The 21,975-nt window shown below is 48.1% G+C and overlaps 4 protein-coding genes across 9 annotated transcripts; 3 read left to right on the forward strand and 1 right to left on the reverse strand.

The window, feature by feature from the left end:
* Window positions 1-34: 34 nt before the first annotated feature.
* Window positions 35-7,532, forward strand: LOC133470761 (gap junction alpha-9 protein-like). 2 transcript variants are annotated; one of them, XM_061759532.1, is made up of 3 exons: window positions 35-1,856; window positions 3,541-3,809; window positions 5,425-7,532. In XM_061759532.1, exons 2-3 carry the CDS (start codon window positions 3,567-3,569, stop codon window positions 6,658-6,660), a joined length of 1,479 nt encoding a protein of 492 aa, XP_061615516.1. In that variant the 5' UTR covers window positions 35-1,856; window positions 3,541-3,566; the 3' UTR covers window positions 6,661-7,532. The 2 variants fall into 2 exon arrangements, with proteins under 2 accessions (XP_061615516.1, XP_061615517.1); XM_061759533.1 differs by lacking the exon at window positions 3,541-3,809.
* A 22-nt stretch (window positions 7,533-7,554) lies between these two features.
* LOC133470763 (c-Myc-binding protein-like) lies at window positions 7,555-9,729 on the reverse strand. Its single transcript, XM_061759535.1, has 5 exons — window positions 9,378-9,729; window positions 9,111-9,186; window positions 8,973-9,021; window positions 8,300-8,414; window positions 7,555-8,226 (listed from the first exon to the last, which is right to left on the reverse strand). Exons 1-5 carry the CDS (start codon window positions 9,390-9,392, stop codon window positions 8,176-8,178), a joined length of 306 nt encoding a protein of 101 aa, XP_061615519.1. The 5' UTR covers window positions 9,393-9,729; the 3' UTR covers window positions 7,555-8,175.
* Window positions 9,730-15,421, forward strand: si:ch1073-513e17.1 (sialin). 5 transcript variants are annotated; one of them, XM_061759526.1, is made up of 11 exons: window positions 9,730-9,815; window positions 11,780-11,934; window positions 12,097-12,311; window positions 12,591-12,824; window positions 13,130-13,304; window positions 13,381-13,499; window positions 13,576-13,737; window positions 13,950-14,082; window positions 14,180-14,327; window positions 14,530-14,620; window positions 14,692-15,421. In XM_061759526.1, exons 2-11 carry the CDS (start codon window positions 11,847-11,849, stop codon window positions 14,851-14,853), a joined length of 1,527 nt encoding a protein of 508 aa, XP_061615510.1. In that variant the 5' UTR covers window positions 9,730-9,815; window positions 11,780-11,846; the 3' UTR covers window positions 14,854-15,421. The 5 variants fall into 5 exon arrangements, with proteins under 5 accessions (XP_061615510.1, XP_061615509.1, XP_061615511.1 ...); XM_061759525.1 differs by having other exon boundaries at window positions 9,753-9,892; XM_061759527.1 differs by lacking the exon at window positions 12,097-12,311 and having other exon boundaries at window positions 9,753-9,892.
* Window positions 15,422-18,771: 3,350 nt separating this feature from the next.
* LOC133471128 (elongation factor 1-alpha) lies at window positions 18,772-21,973 on the forward strand. The gene is made up of 8 exons (XM_061760359.1): window positions 18,772-18,929; window positions 19,583-19,737; window positions 20,006-20,185; window positions 20,268-20,564; window positions 20,640-20,790; window positions 20,865-21,121; window positions 21,210-21,444; window positions 21,514-21,973. The coding sequence occupies exons 2-8, from the start codon at window positions 19,594-19,596 to the stop codon at window positions 21,633-21,635; spliced, it is 1,386 nt and encodes a 461-aa protein (XP_061616343.1). The 5' UTR covers window positions 18,772-18,929; window positions 19,583-19,593; the 3' UTR covers window positions 21,636-21,973.
* The last annotated feature ends 2 nt before the right edge of the window (window positions 21,974-21,975 follow it).

Genomic DNA, 21,975 nt, shown 5'->3' on the forward strand with positions numbered 1-21,975 from the left:
GTCATCTGTAGGACGAAGCTATTATTTTCAGTAATAAACTGTCACTTAAAAGAAACTCCTGTTCATTTTGTTGATTAAAGCAGTGGTTCACAACTTTTATTGAGCTAAGGTACAGAACAATGAGGCACCAAGTGAGATATGGAGACATTTTGCTTACACCGCCGACAGTCAGGATGAGCCCAAAGATACCACCGATTAAGTCTGCCGAGCCTGATATAATTTACAGTTTGGCCAAACAGCTGGCTGGCTGAACACAATCGTCAAAGAATAAGCGACAAGTTAGACTCATTTAAACAACTCCAAATAGTGTATATAGTAGTAGTAGTAGTAGTGTAACAAGTGTCGATTATTTAGTGACGAGCATCATTGTGCTCCCCTAATTGCATTTGACGAGGCAATCAAAAATGGCTCGCTAAAAAATGTGATCGCGACCAGTGTTGCCACAGTTACCCTGGAAAAGTAACTTAGTTACTTTACTGATTACTTAGCTTAATGCTACTTTGTAACGTGCTACTGGCATCACTGATGCCCAACACACTAGTGCCTTGAGATACGAGTGGCCCGACTTGTGAGTTTTTCGAGATACGAGCTGCTGTTTGTTTGTTTTTTGTTCTTTTTTGCTTTGAAAAAAAAAAAAACTTGACATGATTTATGGAGGCAGGGAATATAATTCACAAGCAGCAGCTTGGCAGTGTAAAGAAAAGGCTTCAAGCTGTTTAATGCCACTTTCAATTAGTTAAATGTCAAAATGTGAAACTAGGAGTTACACATCCATCCATCCATTTTCCGAGCCGCTTCTCCTCACTGGGGTCGCAGGGAGTGCCGGAGCCTATCCCAGCTATCTTCGGGCAGGAGGCGGGGTACACCCTCAACTGGTTGCCAGCCAATCGCAGGGCACATAGAAACAACCAACCATTCACGCCTACGGGCAATTTAGAGTCTTCAATTAAACTACCACGCATGTTTTTGGGATGTGGGAGGAAACCGGAGTGCCCGGAGAAAAGCCACACAGGCACGGGGAGAACATGCAAACTCCACACAGCCGGGGCCGGGGATTGAACCCCGGTGGAGTTACACATTTAAAAGATAATCATAACTTTGCCTTGAAGTCCACTAGCTTAATGCCAACACATAATGGGAAATACCATTAATGGGCTAACGAATAGCATCTGCGTGGTGGTGTTATAACGCTTTTTAAGCAACGAATGAACCAGTCAGTGGGAAGCGTTACATCGATTTGATTTATTTATTTTTAGACTGGGACGGGTGCAACGCGGGGGAGGGGAGGGGAGGGAAAGCTTGAACCACATTCCCGGTGTGCGAGCGGCCAAGCGTGAAATGGGACGCACTCCATCGAGTGAAAAAACGCATTGATCCCACAGTGTGTTTGCAGGTTCAACTTCATTAATTTTCACTTCATATACTTTGATTATCCTGCAGGAAATTAAAAGAGTATAAATATGTATTACATCAGAAATCCACAGTGAAGCTCTGCAGCACCAGCCAAATATCAGAAAATCGACCCCATCGAGTGGGCGTTTTCCGTCCCGACCCAGGGATCCAACTGGTTGGTGGAGGCCAAGCAATAGAACGTGCATGTGTTGCATGTATGTAGCGTGTGAGAACAGCGCTGCAAGGGGAAACGGCAAGAGAGCTTCGCCGCCATCGATCGGCTCTCCCGCTCTGAACGAAGGGTCGCAGCGGCTGGCAGGGATCATTAGTTGGTTTGTCCCGTTTTGCGGCAGCAACACTGCGAGTCGAAGATGGTTGTGGTTTTGGTAGCTCTTTAAATTGGAGGGGGGGGGGGCGGGGAGGAAGGAGCCTTTCGGGACAACAGTTCATATCCAGGATGAAAGGTTAGTTTTTTTTGTTCTTAAAATGACTTTGTAATGGCATACATGTGAACAAAATTGTTGGTACCCCTCTGTTAATGAAAGAAAAACCCACAGGGGTCACAGGAATAACTTGAATCTGAAAAAAGAATTAACCAATGAAAATCTGACATGGCTTTTGAATTGTGGTTCAACAGAAGTATTATTTATTTAAAAAAAAAAAAAAAAACATTTGTGAAACAGACCTGGACAAAAAGGATGGTAGCCCTAGAAAAGATTGAAAATAATTTGACTTTAGGGACATGTTCAAACAAGGTGTGTCCTCTAATTAGCATCACGTGTCTACATACTTGTATTCAGTCAGTCAGCCAATTTAAAGGGTGACAAGTAATGATTGTGCTGTTTGCTGACATGGTGTGTACCACAATCAACATGCAACAGAGACAGCGAAAGTTGTCTCAGGAGATTACAAAGGAAATGATAGACAAGCATGTTAAAGTTAAAGGCTATAAGACAAGCTTTATGTTCCTGTGATTACAGTTTCACAAATTCAGAAATTGAAGATCCACGGGACTGTAGCCAACCTCCTCGGATGTAGCTGCAAAAAAATGTAGCTGAAAATTGATGAATTGAATAAACGGATATTATGATTATGAACAAAAGATCCCAGAACAACTTCCAAAGAAATGAGTAGGTGAATTCCAAGGTCAAGGTACATCAGTGTCAGATCGCACCATCCGTCGTCGTTTCAACCAAAGTGGACAATCAAGGATCACAATCACTGTTGAAAATAAATCGTAAAAAAGCCAGACTGGAATTTCCCAAACTGCATGTTGACAAGCCACAAAGCTTCTGGGAGAATGTCCTATGGACATGACGAGACACAACTGGAACATTTTGGCAAGGCACATCAGTTCTATGTTCACAGACGCAAAAATGAAGCATACCAAGAAAAGAACACTGTCCCTGCTGTGAAACATGGAGGAGGCTCTGTTATGTTCTGGGGCTGCTTGGCTTAATCTGGCACAGGGTGTCTTGAACGTGTGTAGACTACAATGAAATCTCAAGAGTATCAAGGTATTTTAGAGCTTGAGAGCTTGGTCTCAGTTGCAGGTCATGGGTCTTGCAACAGGATAATGAGCCAAAACACAGTTTAAAAACATGCAAGAATGGCTAAGAGCAAAACATTGGACTCTTCTGAAGTGGCCTTCAATCTAAAGCCCATCGAACTTCTGTGGAACGAGCTGAAACATGCCACCTGTTGAAAGGACCCTTCAAACCTGGAGCAGTTTGCTCTTGAAGAGTGAGCCAAAATAGCTGCTAACAGGTGCACAAGTCCAACGTTGAACGTTTGAAAAATCCTTTGATTGCAGTAATTGCAACCTCAAAAGGTGGTGCAACTAAGTATTAAGGGTACCATCGTTTCTGGCAAGGCCTGTTTCATGAGTTTGTTTTTTAAAGTGATTCTGTAGAACCACAATTCAAAAGCAATGTCTAATTTTAAATGGTTAATTTTCATTACATTTGTATTTATTATTGCTTTTGTCACATTCAAGTAAAGTGGGCTTTTCTTTCATGAACAGGGGGGGTGCCAACAATTTTGTCCACGTGTAGTAGGGGACCATCTCTGCTTCTTCTTGCTTGGGATTCTGCGGGGGATTCACTGTACTCTGAATCGTCTCATGTTGGATCTTCTCGTTCCTTGTAGATCTCATGTAATGCAAATCATCTAAAATGGGTGACTGGAACTTCCTGGGTGGCATCTTGGAGGAGGTGCACATCCACTCCACCATGGTGGGCAAGATCTGGCTGACCATCCTGTTCATCTTCCGCATGCTGGTGCTGGGCGTGGCCGCCGAGGACGTGTGGAACGACGAGCAGTCGGACTTCATCTGCAACACGGAGCAGCCGGGCTGCCGCAACGTGTGTTACGATCAGGCCTTCCCCATCTCGCTCATCCGCTACTGGGTCCTGCAGGTGTTGTGGAACAAAATTTCTCCTCATGTAGATAATAGCTGAAAGGTATCTGGACCAGAGCAGGTTTCAAACTAAGATCTTTATACCTCCCCACATGCAAATGATCCAGACCAGGAAACATATCACACGAAAACAGCAAGAGGGGGTTTTCCTTTCTGATTGGAAGTCCTTGCAGATTTTCTCCCCAGTTGCTGCCAGACAGACTGGGATCCGGTGGCAGGCCGTGCATTTAGTATCTGGGCCTTCCATAGGCACTTAACCCACTTAATACCACCACTATCATGTCGCAATTACACAATACAACACAATAGAACACCACGCAGCTGTGCCACATCCATCATCTGGAGCAGTTCAGAAGTATCTGATAACGTGACAAAAAAAACCCAAAACAAACAAAAAAAACTACTACATACTCACCAGACCACTCTGCATTGCTCGGGCATCTGTTTCGCATATCCCCCGGAGAGCTCCCTGTTGAGGTGTTCCAGGCACGTCCCAGCGCGGGGAGGCCCCAGGGACGACCCAGGACACGCTGCAGAGACGTCCGTCCGTCCGTCTCCCGGCTGCCCTTGGAACGCCTCGTGATCTGTCCCGAAGAGTTGGACCAATTGACTATGGAGAGGGGAGTCTGGGCTTCCCTGCTGAAGTTGCTGACCCCGGATAAGCGGAAGAAAATGGATGGATGGATACTCACCAGAGGATGTTGACTGTAACAGGTTTTGCTCCAACCAACCAATCGGAAGAAAAAATGCTTGTTAAAGAAAGAGTCCCATTGCAAGTTACATGAGATGAAGTTACTGATTCTTTAAGGTCAGATTGATTTGGCAACGCATGGAGGCGGAAATCTGATTGGACAAAATATCTAACATCCACCTATGAGGTGTGTCAGAAAAGTACCAGGTGTGTTGTCAGAAAAAATATATTTCAAATCCAAACTCCCAAGTTTTCCCCTTCCAAGTAATCCTCCTGGATTCTAACACACTTTCCCAAAGTTCTCTGCCACACCTTCGTGCACTCCTGGAAGGATTCTTCCAGGATCCTCCGTAGCTCCGTTGTCTCGCCATCTTGGTGGTGTCCACCGCCATTCATCCCTTGAGCTTGGGAAAGAGGATACAATCACAAAGCCAGATCAGGTGAGTAGGAAGGTTGCCCCAGCACGGTGACATTCTTCTTGTCCAGGAACTGTCAGATGCTTGGGGCATCGCGAGCAGGTGTGTTGTACTACCATAACTCTCGCAGCAGGATCTCTTTGTAGACTTGCCGGTTGATCGTCTGGCCCTGTGGCAAGAGGACGATGCAGCTCACATCGAAGACTTTGGACTTTGAGTGTCTTGCTTTCTTTGGTCTCGGCGACGTCGGACTTTTCCACTGAACTTTGAGACATTTGGTCCTCCAGGTCACACACACGAAGATCCGGGACTCATCACCGGTGATGACTCTCCCTAGCAAGTCCGCCCTCGTTGGTCTCATCGTCACGCTGCTCGTTGACGGGCGACCTTAGAAAACCCATAGTTTGTAGTTTCAGTTTGAACCGGACCTCGTGCACGGTTCACTATTGAAGGCCAAGGAATACAACTGAAATAGTTTCTACTCTAACAAATTGTCCATTTCACAGGTCATCTTCGTCTCCTCGCCCTCGCTGGTCTACATGGGCCACGCCATCTACCGGCTGCGCGCCCTGGAGAAAGAGCGGCACTGCAAGAAGGTGGCGCTACGCCGCGAGCTGGAGTCGGTGGACGCCGAGATGGCGGACGCCCGGCGCCGAATCGAGAAGGAGATGCGGGGGCTGGAACAGGGCAAGCTCAATAAGGCCCCGCTGAGGGGTTCGCTCCTTTGTACCTACGTGGCGCACATCGTCACCCGCGCCCTGGTGGAGGTCAGCTTCATGACGGGCCAGCTGGTCCTCTACGGGCACCGCCTCAGCCCGCTCTACAAGTGTGATCGCCAGCCCTGCCCCAACGTGGTGGACTGCTTCGTGTCGCGGCCCACCGAGAAAACCGTTTTCATGGTCTTCATGCAGGTGATCGCCTGCATTTCCTTGTTCCTCAGCCTCCTGGAGATCATGCACCTGGGCTACAAGAAGATTAAGAAGGGCATTCTGGAATACTACCCACATATCAAGGAGGATCTGGATGACTTCTACGTTAACAAGTCCAAGAACAACTCGGTGGTGCACCAGGTGTGTGTGGGCACCTCGGCGGGGGGCCGCAAGGCCACCATCCCCACGGCGCCCAGCAGCTACACCTTGCTGCTGGAGAAACAGGGCAACGGGCCCAACTACCCGCTGCTCAACACCGCATCGGCTTTCGTACCCATCCAGGAAGACCCGTGCGTCAAGCCGGCGGGCTTCCAGGAGAGCAAGGAGGGCGTCCCCAGCCCCACCGATCAGAACAGCAACAACACAAGCAGCGAAACCCGCTCGCCACCTGCCGACAAGGACGCCGACGAGCCGGACCGCGCCGAGTACCCCGCCTCCTCCGACCCGGCCTCCTGCGCCACTCTCCCGGTCGTGGCCCGGAAGTCCCGGAGACCGAGTCCGCAGTGGAACTGCTCCACGGTCCTGGAGGGCAACGCGTCAGACAGCGGGGACTCCTACCGGGGCGGCCCCGTGAAGCTCCGCGGAGGAAACGGAAGCGCGGGCCCGCGCGCCAGGAACCTGCTCTCCAAGTCGGACAGCGTGAGGAGGCCCGGCAGGCCCCAGAGCCCGGACTCGGGCGGCGACGCCAGCTCGCCGTCCCGACGCAGCCGAGACAGCCCCAGCCCCGCCGCCTCCTCCCCCAAACGGCGGGTGTCGGTGACCAGCAGCGGCGGCAGCAGCAGCAGGCGGGCGCCCGCCGCCCTGCAGATTTGACGGGCCCCTCTCTGGCGGACAGTTTGTGACAGGCAAAGGTGGGAAGTAACGAAATACAAATACTTCGTTACAGTACTTAAGTAGATTATTCAGGTATCTGGACTTAAGTACTTATTTTCCTGGTGGGAAGGCAGTGGTGGAAAGTAACAAAGTACAAATACTTGGTCACAGTTCTCTGGATCTTTATTTTTCTGACAAATTTCAGGCATTTTTCAACCTCTGCAGTGTAACAAAGTACAAATACTTCATGATACAGGAAGTCCTCGATTTACGAACCAGTTCCGTTCCTACGCCGGCGACGTAACACCATTTCCCGCGTAAGTCTGATTTCACCGTTAAAGTCGAAATACTTCTGTTACCGGTATTCTCCCACGTGATTGTGACAGCAAGCGTGTGAGAGAGACAGGAGCGCTGCGCCGGTGCGAGTGTGTGCCGTGGCAAGTGTCGTGACGGCGATTAGCGGAGGACCCGTTGACGTCGAATGTGCAGGGGAGCTAATAACGCCGTTACAGCAGCAAATCGGCGCTTCGTGCCTTTATTGTTGCCGCCGCCCAGTGGCGGACGAGGCGCGGGCGTCGTCAAGTCGAAACGTCGTAGGTCGAGCGCGGCGTAACTCGAGGACGTCCTGTAGTGCTTGGGTAGATTTTTCAGGCATCTGCACGAGAGTAGCGCTATTTCTTTTTACTTGGACCCCCCCCCCCCCCCCCCCGCATTTGAAAACGGCTTTCAACCCTACTGTGTCAAAGTAGGCCGTTGACTTTTGTCAACCAACCAGACGACACGACGTAAACGAGACGAAAACCGGCATCATCGTTGGGCCAGGGCGAGCTACCGCTTAAAAATCAACATGCCAAATGGAATGTAAATATTTGTCCTTTTTAGTATGAGCAGTTAATAAAAGAGTGCAACTATTTTGTGTGCACAGCTTTTCTTCTGTTGTGCCATGTTATCAAAATGGGTATTGTATAGAACGGCAAAAAGGTTTTGGTTTTTGTCTGTACTGTTTTACTTTTGCTTAAGGGCAGGAGTCGAACCAGTACTTCTATTTCCCCCCAGTTTGTTTGTTTGTTTGTTTGTTTGTTCCCCAAGTATCTGTTTCGACCGAAGTCGCCCTGAGGGCCTGGCAAAGCTCAGATGCAAATCCATCATGTCGAAGCGGACGTTTACGTAAGCAGCGGAAATGAATTCAAGCCGAACGCAGCCGACGTTCACGCATACAACGCTTTTCGTGTTCTGTTGCCGGAACCCTTCGAGAAGTTTCCTGTGCACTTGATGCTCATGAAAACTACTTCTACAATGAATGATGACGGAATGATGCGGTCTTTTTGCGACCCTGTTCAGTTGAGCGCAAAGCTCTTATTCTGTTGTATGAGCGACAGCGTGGATACACATTATTTGCACCTTCTGCCATCTAGTGGAAGGGCATTTAATTGCATTTAACTGCCTGTCCTTCTATGTCGCTGGCCTAGATAGGTGAACAAAAAAATGATTATTTGTAGTCCAAAATAGGGATTTTTACAATCCCTTTTCGTCCGCAGCTTCAGGTGATGGCTCGTACTGCATCAGCTGCAAAAAAACAAAAAAAACAAAAGCACGTATCGAAAAATGAAGATGAAATGATGTATATTTTTGGAATTACCTTGCTCCTCAGCTTCTGATTTTCCTCCACGAGAAGCTGGCACTTTTGCTGCAGTGCAGCTTTTTGAGAGGCAAGAGTCTCGGCTTCCTGAGCGATGACGTGACGCTTCAAAAAACTAGATATGGGCGAGGTTCAGGTCATCAACGTACGTACACTATTGTCTATTACTTGGCCCCTGGATATAGCCCCCCCCCCCCAAGGAAGTTCCATTTTGCATTTAATTGACAATGATTGTGTCCCTTTCTCCTGATCTAATTTAAAGCACGTCGGATACATAAATAGAATAATTGGGCACATGAGACGCACATTCGACAAAACAATGACGTATATTTTTCCATCTGGAGCCAAATGTCAAGATTCGGTCCATTGCAAGATGCACTCCAAAAAAAGTTTGATTTTTCCTCTGTTGAAACTTCGCTTTGTTAACGATTGCGCTCTTTCTTACGTCTGTTAATTCTTGCATATACAGTTTTTGCGGGGGTTTAGTCATAAAAAATACTACTTTTTAATCCAAATATGCATGTGTTTTTCTTGGAAGAAAAATAATACTTTTCACATCTGGAAATATATTTTTTCCTTAGGAAAAAGTACATTTTTCCCTCAAAAAAATGACTTTTTTCCCTTCAATATCCAGGATTTTTTTTTTTCTGAATGCAGTGGAAACAAAGGATACTCCATGGCATTGTCCGGTTTATCATCCTCGCTGTAAAGTGCTGTCATTGCTGTAAAATGTGACACAAAATGCACATCAACGAATTTCACATCATGAACTTAGAATCTATTTAATCATGTTGACGTGATGCCCACCTACCGTTTGTCAGAGCGTCTAGGACCCCAGCTTTTTCAAGATATCTTCTAAATTGTTCTCGCTCCGACATTATTGAGCCCTTAAACATGAGTGAAAACTATGAATGAATAATTGTTTGTGGTTAAAAAAAAATGCAAGAAAAGTGTTTCACGGTTTGTTTGCGTAAGACAAGGGACGCGTCGCTATGCAGCCTGTTAGTTAGCGTCTCTCATGTATTTTTATTTTTTGGGGGGGAGGGGGCTCAAATTAGAAACAAACTTTATGACTCACCTTTTTGTGTTCCATGAAGAAAGTTGATGAATTAAATTTTGATCGAAAATGTGATGAGTTAAAAAACCGGAGTAGGTGATTTGCTTCAAGTGATGACGCAGTCGTCGCTACAGCAACAGGTAAGGTTTATTGCGGTAACCAGCGATTAAGAAAGGTAATTTATATTTTTAGTCTGCTTGAAAAATAGGTCATTAAATTTCACCACAGCTTTAAAAAAAATTTTTTTTTTTTTTTCATTGACGAATAGCATTTTTTTTCCAGAAGCGAAATTGTGAGCCAATGAATCAAGGTAGAGCTGAATTATATAATATCTGGAATCAGTGGAGCCATTTTCGTACTGGCTCTCAGAGTTTGTAGATCTACACTTCCGGAAAGCGCCCTGTTACGTCATGACTCATGTGAATCCAGGCGAGCAGAAACAGCACCGCCGTCAAAAATGTAATACAACACAATGAACACGAGCAGTTCAACTTATAAATTTGTCCTCCGTTTGAACACTTACTACTAACACCAGGGTGAGTTTGGATTTTTGTTTTCGTTTAAAGTAATATAATAGCGAAGGCATTGCTAGGTTGTTGATACATTAGCTAGTCGCATATTTGTATAGTTCCGGCAAAACGAAAGGAGACGCTGCTATTATTACTATTAAAATGGCATTAGTTGTTGTTATATAACCTGCAATAATTAATTCATCAAATATAAAAGCCTGCTAAACGTCACGTGGCACAATGGAGAGTTGTATGACTTGGTAACAAAACATTAGCAGAAAATGTATCAATTTTATACCAAGTTTAGGATAAGGGCCCCGACTCTTTTGTTTGGGGTGGGCTCGCAAATTGCCTGAGTAAAATTCATTGACATTTTATTTTATTTTTTTCAAGGAGGCACAAAACACTATTGGAAAAGTGCTTTTTGTTTGTCGTACGTAGAGTACAGTATGTATTTGTTAGAAAAAAATTACCATTAATATTTTTGTAAGTTTGTGTGCCGGGAAAGAACCAAATACAGTGGTGCCTTGATTTACGAGTTTAATTTGTACTCAAAATGCTAATATCTTAAATTACTTTTCCCCACCAAAATGTGCAAACACCATAAAACCAAGATTCCAATCCGTTTTGGTGATCAGAAAAAAAATACGTTTGACCATGTTGGTCAATGTGTTATCATTGTACAAGCGGAAAGTCTCAACAACAACAACAACAGGAACCGTCCAACCCTCAGAATCAGATTAATAACATATAATGCAAAACGCCATCGATGGACAAACGAATAAAATCGCTATCACGGTGTTAGAACCCGAAGCAATGGCTATTTGAACATAAACAGTGGAGCAAAACACGTATACAGATAATATAACAATGGTCACGTTCATATATTCTTTATCCTCTACGAAAAACGACTGAAGTTACAGCGGCTTACTGAGGAATTTGTCTGTATTGTACTGCCCCCAGGTGGTCAAGGCACACACAGCAGAAGGAGCAATGTCCTTTGAATTATAATTTGTCATGGACTGAAGTTCTGCGTATTGATTATTCACCTTCGTGTCATGACTTTGGACTTGTTGAATCATGTTACAGTATTAAGTCTTTCCAGGCTGACTTGCTGCGGATCAGGTGGCGAGCGGCAATAAAACGCGTTCGTTGTTCCCGCAAGACAAAACGGGCTCACACGTTCCTGCATTTTAAAATGTTTTTGTTGTTTTGTGGATACAGCTTTAAAAATGGCCTTTGTCCTAAAAGTGAACCGTCACGCTTCCATGAACTTCGCCGGGGAACTTCACGTGCTTGTTGTGAAAGGGTTATTATCTAATCGGCCGCAGAGCAAACAGGCCTTTGCCGGACCAATCGAAAAAGTGCAGCTCGTCTCGGCGGGATTTCTGTGTCCGCTCGTGACGTGCTGCCGCGTGACTTTAATGCGCCTCGACTAACTCCTGCAACTTCCTCAATATGACAAGAATGTGCCGTAGGCGTTGAAATGCAACTCATCAAAACGGCGCGTGGCGGCCACAACGTGAGGTAGACTTGCACACGTTACGAGGAGATTCGTGCAAAAGTTGGAACAATTGGAATTGTTTCAATATTCAAACCACAAAGCCAGGGTCACTTCGCAACATGAAATTTGGCAAGCTTGTCCGTCATGAGCAGACTAACAAAGAAACTCTCAAGCAGCCATGCCAGAAAAGATACAGGAAGTTGGCCATTTTGGGTCAAAGCGTCCATTTTGGGGTGATTTTGGCCAGTTTTCCAGGTGTTCTTTTCTCCCCAAACGAACTTTTCCACACCGGAGTGCCCAAATGAAACGGTGTTGCATTTTGTTTTGTTTGCATGTTTTCACAGTCATGTGTTCATCCCACATTCTTTTGCCGACTCTTCCTATTTGTTGTCTTTTTTCCCTTGCTTCAGCACACGCACGCTCGCGCGCACGCCATGCGTGAGTGATTCCGCTCGTCTTTGCGCTCAGCGGGCCGCCATGGCGCCGCCAAACAGCAGCTACTCGGTGGACGCGGCGCCGTCGGACGAGAGCGGAGACAACGAACCGCTCATCCGCGATGTTACAGGTGAGTTAGTTTAAGAAGGAAACTAGACCGCCCCCGAGGCCGAGCAGTCCTAATCTGGCTCCTTCCACATGGGTGGAGCACCGTGAAGGAGGGCTGGATTTGGGATGTTTTTTTTGGGGGGGGAAGCGTAAGCCAAGTGAAGGCGCTGTGCTCCTCCGGCAGTTCCTCGGCAGTGCTGCTCGGCTCGCTTCAACCTGGCCCTCTTGATGTTCCTGGGCATCTCGGTGGTCTACGGGCTGCGCGTCAACCTCAGCGTGGCCATGGTCGCCATGGTCAACGCCAGCCGGCCGACGCCGGGCCTCAACGGCTCGGCGGCGCAGGCGTGTCCGCTCCCCGCCGGCGAGAACGCCAGCCAGAAGTTGGAGCAGCCCGACGGGGTGAGCGTCGAGAGCCGAGACCGAGTCTAGCGCGGTGAAATTCCCGCGACGTTGCCAAATATTAGCTTTTTACAGTAACTCCCGCAAAGTCTGCGAGCTTGATGCTAACACCCGATGCAAAATGAGTGAAAATGTCAAATGAAATGAAAAACGATTTGAAAATAATTGCTTGGTATTGTCAAAGCCGTCGAATGGGGGGGGAAAAGGCGGGATGACTTTTCTGTGGCACCTAAGGGCATTTCGGACAAAAGAATGAATCCTCTCGACGCCCGCTTTCAGACGCCGCAATACCCGTGGGACGCCGAGACTCAGGGCTGGCTGCTGGGCGCCTTCTTCTTCGGCTACCTGTGCACGCAGATCCCGGGGGGCTACCTGTCGGGACTCTACGGGGGCAGCCTCTTCCTGGGTTTGGGGGTGCTGGGCACGGCCGCCCTCACGCTCCTCACGCCGCTGGCGGCCCGACGCGGACCCCGCTGGCTCTTCGCCCTGCGAGCGCTGGAGGGCCTGGGCGAGGTCACTTCGTCGTCTTTGGAAAACACGCACGCACGCAAATTGAGAGGACATTAAAAGAATGTTGCAGCAGGAGGGGAAAAAAATAACAACCGAAAAGCCCATTTAGTTAGTTAGGTACAGTGGTTAGTCAGTTGGGTGGCTACCTAGTTGGCCAGTCATTTTATTAGTCAGGCGGTTTGTCAGTTGGTTGGTTAGTTGTGTAGTCACACTGAGTTGCCATGTTAGTAAAGTTGATGAGTTAGCTCGTCAGTTTCTGGAGACAAAAGGCAAGACGAAGGCAACGTGTGTGTGTTTGTGTGCGGCAGGGCGTGACGTTCCCGGCGATGATGTCCATGTGGGCCCGCTGGGCGCCGCCTTTGGAGCGCTCGCGGCTGATCTCGCTGTCGGGGAACGGCGGAAACTTCGGTGCCTTCCTGGCCATGCCGCTCACCGGATTCATCTGCCAAGCGCTGGGCTGGCCCGCCGTCTTCTATCTTTGTGGTGATGCGCGCGCACACACAAGTTACAGTGTGTGCACATCAACTGAGTCGAGTGTTTTTTTTTTCCTCTCCTCCAGGGGGCGCCGGTTGCCTGTGGGCCGTCCTTTGGTTTCTCCTGGTGTCGGACGACCCCCGCACCCATCGGCGAATCAGCAAAGAGGAGAGAGAATACATCATCGCCACCGTGGGGCAACAGGTAAAGGGCGCACCGCGTGAGGGCGAACGCGTGCCCGAACATGCTAATCAGAGTCGCGACGCGGGCCAACGTCCAGGGCGGCGGGCACGGCTGGTCGGTGCCCGTGCTGAGCATGATGACGTCGGTGCCGCTGTGGGCCATCGTGGTGACGCAGATGTGCTTCAACTGGTCCTTCTACACGCAGCTCACCTCGATGCCCACCTACATGAGCAACATGCTGCACTTCGACCTCAAGGCGGTGGGTTCGGCCCTTCCTCCCCCCTAACTACGATTTGTCGATCAATTTGTTCAGCTTTTAGTTGTTTGCCGAGTTCGTTGATCATTCTGCTAGTTAGTCGGGCGATGCGTTCTTCAGTTGTAAGTCGATTGATGGCGAATTAATTGATCGGTTATTCGGTGACAAATGTCCGGTTTCTAACGGCTGCGCCGTCTCGTCCCGCGCGCGTGCAGAACGGCTTCCTTTCGGCGCTGCCCTACCTGGCGGCGTGGCTGTGCGCCACGCTGACGGGCTTCGTGGCCGACCGCCTCATCGAGAAGAAAGTGTTCAGCGTCACCGCCGTACGCAAACTCTTCACGCTCACAGGCAAGCCGGCGCCGCGACCTTTCCGCTAGCTCGAAGAAAAGTTGAATGTCGGCTCCGAGGCCCGTCGGCCGTCTTGACTCGCGTGCTCCGTCCGCAGGCATGCTGTTTCCTGCCGTTTTCCTGCTGGCGGTGGCGTACGCCGGCTGCAGCCCGGCGCTCACCGTCACCTTCCTCACGCTCACGTCGGCCACCGGGGGCACCGGCAGCTCCGGCGTCTTCATGAACCAGATCGACATCGCCCCCCGGTGGGCCGAATTCACTGACAGCAAAATCCTGACTTGACTGTTTAAAAAAATGTCTACCTCTATATTGTATTGTTAAATACTGACAGCCAAACATTTATACTTCATTAATAATTCTCATAAACAATTACTGATGCCATTACGTATGAACAACAATTACGTAATATCAAATCTTTATTTTTTAAAATCTCTTTCTCCCACGCAGGTACGCCGGGTTTCTCCTGGGCGTCACCAACACGTTCGGGACCATTCCCGGGATCGTCGCCCCCATCGTGACAGGATATTTCACAGAGGACGTAAGAAAAACGCTCGTCATACGGCCGACGACCGTGAACTCATTCTTCCGTTTTTATATTCCGACGTTCAGCACACCATGGAGGGCTGGAGGAAAGTCTTCTGGGTTTCGGCCGGCGTCAACGTGGGCGCCGCCGTCTTCTACACGCTGTTCGGAAGCGGCGAGGTCCAGCCGTGGGCCGTGCCGCGAGAGGACGGCGACGCGGACGAGGGGAGGACGACCGTGTCCGCTTAACGCAAGAAGTTCGCCGCTTGTTTCGCAGCATTTAGGATCACAATTTCAAGCTTTGTTGTTTTAGATTCAGGAACTTTTCTTTCAGTACTAATTTTGCTTTTATAGAAAATGTATGCAAGGGCAGCACTGGGCGCTAGCGGTTAGCCAATTGCCGACTGTTTTGGGTTTGGGGTTGGAATCCCAGCTGCGGCATTAAAGCCACGGACGAACATTTCGGAAGGTGGAGCTCTTGGATTACTACCCGTTTGTTGTTTTCTTTACAAACTTAACAGTTGCAGTTGACAGTTGTATGGGATCACTTTGACGAAACCTGTGGACCAAGTGAAGCACAAAAGAAAACACCACGACCCTTAAACAGTATTGAAACACATGATGCATTACGGCAACAGTGATTATTTGTTCTTACGAAACATAGGAAGCATGATGAAATATCAAAGCACACGTTTGGGTATTTATTAAACTTGTCTGTGCCAGGTTTAAATTTTTATGTAATGTATTTGTACCTTGTTATTTGGGGGAAAAGAAGGTCTTTAATAGAATTTAAATTAAAATGAAAAGATTTCAAGCATTCCTCACGTTTATACTATTGTTTTGCTCCCACGTGCTTTAAACAATCTTAATCAAAACGCGACATAGCGGGCAACACTGTTTTTATAATTGGCCAGCAGGTGGCGCCACAAAAACTGCAGCCATCGGCGAGCAAAAGCCACCCGAGTAAAAATATAACTTGATATTTAAAATACAAACACTCAGTTAAATTGATAAAATCACTAGGTTTTACTGAGTACTTAAGGGTATTAAGTATTCATAAAAAGGTTGAGGCAACAGAAGTTAAAAAAAAAAAAACAAAAGTGCGCGGCTGGCGCATTGCCACAAATGCTGTTGACTAATAACAATTATTCGATAAATTGCAAACATTCGATATATGCGAATACCCCCAAAGATTTACGTTTTGAACAATTTGTGGACTATTGCCTCACGGTGAACGTCGACCCGGAAGTACTTGACGGCACAGCGGCGTCACTGACTAAATCGTCCCTCTGTTGATTTGAGGCAAATCGCTGTTTGAAATTACAATCTCGTTTTCAATACAAATCACCCGGTTTAGTTTCGACTTTGAACGATGTTCGAAAGATTCAATTTAAGGACTTTATAAACGAACGATTGGCTTTATTTATAGAATATATAAACGGAATATGGGAGTGATCCAAACAAATACAAAACTCCTCATGATTATTATCCTCTATATTTAGATTTTTACATTTGATTGATTTATTGAAGAGGCTGCAATCAAGTGCCGGACCAGATTTTGGTTTGATAACATTTGAACTAAAGTCAGGTTAATAATGTGTCAGGCTGTTCCAGTCACTTCATTAGTAAAGAATGTGTCCGCCAGAGGCTAAAAAGAGCTCATAATCGTTTTGTTTGTCAAAACAAGCATCTCAACTCAAGAGTAGAGATGCTTTGAGCCAGATTCGAGCTTTGTAGCCAGTCTCCATCGGCAGTCCCTCTGTCAACTAAGAACGAAAATTAAGAAACGAAAAAGTTGAAACAAACGACATTAGTCACACTTGTACAGTGATGAGTGTATGTTACTTAAATAATGTACAGGTCGTATCCACATAAATGACGTCGCTCTCACCTACGCAGATGAGTGCACATATACGCACATGAATTGCATTCCTCACGCATATATACTCGCATAAAGCACTATAGTCGCGGCTATATAAAATGTAAGGATGTTTGTTTATGATTTTCAACAAAAGTCAAGCAGGTTCGCGTGTGGAGTTGCCCCACAAGTTAGTTGAGTTTCAGGCATTGTTCTGACAAAGACGGAAAGGCCTCAGGGTGAGGTTTTGTCACACCTGCAAAGACGAGATGTCGTCAGGCCTGCTTGACGAGCAATGATATATCTTACTTAGAGGATCGAAAAGTCTACACACCCCTATTCAAATACCAGGTTGTTTTGATATTAAGAAGATGAGATCAAGATAAACCATTTTTAAACATTTTTCTTTAATGTGACTTATACCCTGTACAACTCCAAAAAAGCCTAGTAGAACAGCTGAACTTTATTTGGGGTTCATCAGAGGCACTTCAAAGTTTGTGTTGAGTTCCATTGAACATGAGTTTGAATGTGAACTGTAACTAAGCCACTTCATCTGTAACTACGTAACTGTAACTGAGTAACTTAGTAACTAAATCAAAGTAAGCAAGAAAACATCAGGGAAAACCTACTAGAACATCTGAACTTCATTTGAGGTTCATTGGACGCACATTAAATGTTGATTGTGCAATAAAAAGAGGGGTGTGTAGACTTTTTATATCCACTGTGAATATTGTAAAGACTGCGATTGGCTGGCAACCAGTTCAGGGTGTCCCCCGCCTCCTGCCCGATGACAGCTGGGATAGGCTCCACCAGCACGCCTGCGAACCGAGTGAGGAGAAGCGGCTCAGAAAATGGATGGATGGATGGATGGAAGGAATATTGTAAAGATTCCCAGCCGCTCTGTCTTGGTCAGTAGTTGCTTCCCATCTCCTCTGATGCCGTGACAACAGTTCCCTCCATCGGCTTGATTCACGTTTCTCCTCCGCGGGGTGTGCTGACAAGGTTGGAGTTCCATAGATGCGTCGTCAACGCCACATTTTAAAGCCCGCTTCGACTTCTCCTGCGTCGGCGTTGCGCCAACACGACCAAATGCTAACATGCTAGCATTTAAGTTGAAATACTTCAAATTCAACTGTGGGGGGTGTATATATATATTTATTTATTTATATATATGAGAGCAAGGTAAATCATTTCAAAGCTTTTTCCACCATTAATGTGATTGTACAATTCATTTGATTTATTTATTTTTGTATCCGTTTGAGACGGGAAGTAAAAATAAACTGAAATAATGTGAGCAAACACCTAAAGTCTGCAAACTTGTTTTTCCCTCCCCTCGCTTGCCCAAGCGGCGCCGGGGCCAAGTGCCAGAAACATCCCCCCGCCCCCCCACCCACCGTGGGCCATTTGAACGACAAGTAGGCGCATGCCTCGTTCGCTAGCTCCGAACGTGGTTACCGCCGCCGGCTCTCAATGTGCCTGACTGTTCGAGTCAGCGACTCTGATAAATTGTCCCGCAGTCTGTTTGAATGCAAATGTGACGTCGTCATCTTAACGATTTGACAACAGAACGGTAGCGGCGGTCTCATTAAACGCCAAATGGACTGTATGCACTTGCCAAACGTGTCATTGCTTATGCGTGTAGTATTGATGAGTCAATACTACACTCAAGTCATCACAATGCTACTGCGCATTCTGGCAGGTTTCAGATTATTGTTTGTACAGTGGATATAAAAAGTCTACACACCCCTGTTCAAATGCCAGTTTTTTGTGGTACTAAAAAACGAGACCTTGGTTCTTTTTCCTCAGCTAGAACTGGGGCCTTAGTCAAAGTGGAGAGAATTATGAACAGTTCCAAATAGTTGTCAGTATTAGCACAAAACCTTCATGCTTTTGCAAGAAATCCAAAAAAGTCAGGAAAAGCCTACTAGAACAACTGAACTTTATTTGGGTTTAATCAGAGGCACTTTATGTCAGGTGTTTGCTGAGTTTGAATGAAACTCCCGAGAGGGTGTGCAAGTAAGTAACTTAGTAACTGAACAACCAAAAATGTGAGGAAAAGCCCACAGAGGAGCGCTCGGCTGAGGGCCGAAGAAGAGTTGATGGTTTGTATTGAGGCTCACCTCTCATTTGAGGTGGTCACGTGTGTTTCGATCACTTCGCCGCGTTCAATGATGGACTCACTTTTATATCAAGCGTGTTTTCGGCACCATTTCCGCCACCGTCTTTCTCCGGGACCCAATCGCCATCGCCACGGTCGAGCATCCGGGTACTCGCGTCCATCAACGTCGAGTGCTGACCTCACGTGGGAACGGCGAATTTTGATTTGCTGGCCTCGAGGCGTGACGGAGAGGGACCGGAAGTCACGCTGCCTTCCGCCAGTATAAAAGTTGACGTGGAGGGTCTGTCGGCCTCTTTCTGTTACCTGGCAAGGGGCAGCAGCTTTGGCCGCGACAACGCAGAAACACCGGTAAGCGGCTGCTTGTTTTGCTTTCAAGTGTACCATCGGGCTCGTGATTCCAAACCGGCCTTTCCATCAGCAGCCCGACGAAACCGTTATCTTGACGCTGACTTTTCCCACCCCCCCATCTGAATACGTGTTAAGCGTTGTGTTATGTAATAATCGATGTGTGGGCTTTAAGACAATCCTTTTTTTTTTTTTTTTTTTTTTTTAGTAAAAGTGTCTTATCGGGCCGGCTGTAGTCACGTTTAGGTCGACTTTGTTTCGGATGGCTTTAATTGGCTCGCGACGACTTTGATAGAGAAAGGACAAAGGGAGCGCCCTAAAATGGCCGCTCGTCCTTCCCCGAACAATTGGCGCCTCGCGGACGGCGACAGCTGCCCACCTGGGCCGGATGGCTTTTCGGATGTCATCATTTGCTCCGAAATGGCAAATGACGACGTGGTCTCAATGTGGGACACGTGTGTCGTCCGGCCTGTTAGCATCATGCTAACGCCAGCTAGCAGCAGCCAAAGAGAACTCGAGCGATGAAGCTGCAAAATTCGAGGAGCGTAAACGACGTGTTTGACTTTTGATCGACCGATTCACTCACTAAGCACCTTCAATGTTGAATGGCCAGGCCTATTGTTTGTTTTTTTTAATTCATTTTTTAATTTTTTTAGAAACTACAACAATGGGGAAGGAAAAGACGCACATTAACATCGTGGTCATCGGCCATGTCGACTCCGGCAAGTCCACTTCCACCGGCCACTTGATCTACAAGTGCGGCGGCATCGACAAGAGAACCATCGAGAAGTTCGAGAAGGAGGCGGCTGAGGTAAGCCAGCGTTTTTTTTTTTTTATATTATAAATACACTGCAGGCGTTTCAAAATGGCGGCGCCAGCGTGCTCTTTTGCTGAGCTGTCGGCAAAAGGGCGTGTCCGGGTCTACGCATGCGCAGTCTGGGCGGAGCGAGCCCAGAATGACTGCAAGATGTTGAAACAACATTGGGACTACTCTGAATCATTTAAATTGTCATTTTAAAGTTACAAACCGAATATGCAGCTTGTGATTAGATAACTAAAGTTTTTTTTGTGTGTGTCAGATGGGCAAGGGCTCCTTCAAGTACGCGTGGGTGCTGGACAAGCTGAAGGCCGAGCGGGAGCGCGGCATCACCATCGACATCGCTCTGTGGAAGTTCGAGACCAGCAAGTACTACGTGACCATCATCGATGCCCCCGGGCACAGGGACTTCATCAAGAACATGATCACGGGCACATCACAGGTCAAATTAAAAAAAAAAAAAAAAAAAAACAAAGCAAACAAGTCTTCGTCGCAGTAGAATAACCGATCTTTAAAAATTGCAGGCCGACTGCGCCGTGCTGATCGTTGCCGCGGGCGTGGGCGAGTTCGAGGCCGGTATCTCCAAAAACGGACAGACCCGCGAGCACGCCCTGCTGGCCTTCACCTTGGGCGTCAAGCAGCTCATAGTCGGCGTCAACAAGATGGACTCGACCGAGCCCCCTTACAGCCAGAAGCGTTTTGAGGAAATCACCAAGGAAGTCAGCACCTACATCAAGAAGATCGGGTACAACCCCGCCACCGTCGCCTTTGTACCCATCTCCGGGTGGCACGGGGACAATATGCTGGAGACCAGTGACAAGGTGAGTGGCCGTCGCCCACCCGCGGGCACGCGTGCGCTCCCCAGTGTGCCGTTTGACATTTGCGGCTTCCCGTAGATGAGCTGGTTCAAGGGCTGGAAGGTCGAGCGGAAGGAGGGCAATGGCAGCGGTACCACCCTGCTGGAGGCTCTGGATGCCATCCTGCCCCCCTCACGTCCCACCGACAAGCCCCTCCGTCTGCCCCTGCAGGATGTCTACAAAATTGGAGGTACGGAAGAGTTTTAGCTGTAGAACTTAGACATTTTGAATCGACGGGCAGCGGCTAATTGGCCATCCGCTCAGGTATCGGAACGGTGCCGGTCGGCCGCGTGGAGACCGGCATCCTGAAGCCCGGCATGGTCGTCACCTTCGCCCCCACCAACCTGACCACTGAGGTCAAGTCTGTGGAGATGCACCACGAGTCTCTGCCCGAGGCCGCCCCCGGCGATAACGTGGGCTTCAATGTCAAGAACGTGTCCGTCAAGGAGATCCGCCGCGGTTACGTCGCCGGCGACAGCAAGAACGACCCGCCCAAGGGTGCCGATAACTTCAATGCTCAGGTGAGCGCATTCCTGCTCGCGGTTGGACTTTGTGGCGAGGCGGCAGCTTCTAAGTTGTATTTATTTACTTTTTTGTTTGTTTGGTAAGGTCATCATCCTGAACCACCCGGGCCAGATCAACGAAGGCTACGCCCCCGTGCTGGACTGCCACACGGCCCACATCGCCTGCAAGTTCAAGGAGCTCATCGAGAAGATCGACCGTCGTTCCGGCAAGAAGCTCGAGGACAACCCCAAGTTCGTCAAGTCCGGAGACGCCGCCATCGTCAAGATGATCCCCCAGAAGCCCATGGTGGTGGAGCCCTTCGCCAGTTACCCCCCCCTCGGTGAGCTGTCCGACTCGGCGGGCGCGGCTCGCGAGAGACTTTTTCTAACGCTCCGTTTCGTCTCCCCAGGTCGCTTCGCCGTGCGAGACATGAGGCAGACGGTGGCCGTCGGCGTCATCAAGGCCGTGGAGACCAAGGAAGTGAGCGGGAAGACGACCAAGGCCGCGGAGAAGGCCCAGAAGAAGAAATGAATTGTCGTGCGGGACACCCGGCGAGGGGACGCGTGCCGGCAGCAGCGGGCCGCCGCCCCGTCGTCCCCGCCGCGCTCCTCGCCGTCCTCGCTCCGCCCCCGTTCGTCTCTGAGGCGCAGCTCTGTGCTCAAGGACTGGCTTATGCTGATTAAAACTCATCGCAAAAGTTTTCGCAGGAAAAAAGAACTTTGCGGCTTTGTCTGTCACCGCAATCACATGCCGGTGCCTCTTTAAGTTTTGAAAAGGGTTACGACTGTACATTGATGTTCAAATGCCACAAATTGGATTGGAAACGAAAGTGGCTGGTAACTAATAAAAATGTCTTTGAAAAAAACGGACC

Source organism: Phyllopteryx taeniolatus, chromosome 21 (genome assembly GCF_024500385.1).
Source record: "Phyllopteryx taeniolatus isolate TA_2022b chromosome 21, UOR_Ptae_1.2, whole genome shotgun sequence".
Lineage (NCBI taxonomy): Eukaryota > Metazoa > Chordata > Actinopteri > Syngnathiformes > Syngnathidae > Phyllopteryx > Phyllopteryx taeniolatus.

Coding starts and splice junctions, on each gene's coding strand:
- LOC133470761 (XM_061759532.1), top strand. CDS start 3,567: ATGGGTGACTGGAACTTCCTGGGTGGCATCTTGGAGGAGGTGCACATC. Junction 3,810..5,424: donor TCCGCTACTGGGTCCTGCAG/GTGTTGTGGAAC, acceptor TCCATTTCACAG/GTCATCTTCGTCTCCTCGCC.
- LOC133470763 (XM_061759535.1), bottom strand. Junction 9,022..9,110: donor CCTAGACGCTCTGACAAACG/GTAGGTGGGCAT, acceptor CACATTTTACAG/CAATGACAGCACTTTACAGC. Junction 8,415..8,972: donor AAACCGGACAATGCCATGGA/GTATCCTTTGTT, acceptor GCCCATATCTAG/TTTTTTGAAGCGTCACGTCA.
- si:ch1073-513e17.1 (XM_061759526.1), top strand. CDS start 11,847: ATGGCGCCGCCAAACAGCAGCTACTCGGTGGACGCGGCGCCGTCGGAC. Junction 13,738..13,949: donor TGCACTTCGACCTCAAGGCG/GTGGGTTCGGCC, acceptor GCGCGCGTGCAG/AACGGCTTCCTTTCGGCGCT. Junction 14,621..14,691: donor CAGGATATTTCACAGAGGAC/GTAAGAAAAACG, acceptor TCCGACGTTCAG/CACACCATGGAGGGCTGGAG.
- LOC133471128 (XM_061760359.1), top strand. CDS start 19,594: ATGGGGAAGGAAAAGACGCACATTAACATCGTGGTCATCGGCCATGTC. Junction 20,186..20,267: donor TGATCACGGGCACATCACAG/GTCAAATTAAAA, acceptor TAAAAATTGCAG/GCCGACTGCGCCGTGCTGAT. Junction 21,445..21,513: donor CGCCAGTTACCCCCCCCTCG/GTGAGCTGTCCG, acceptor TCGTCTCCCCAG/GTCGCTTCGCCGTGCGAGAC.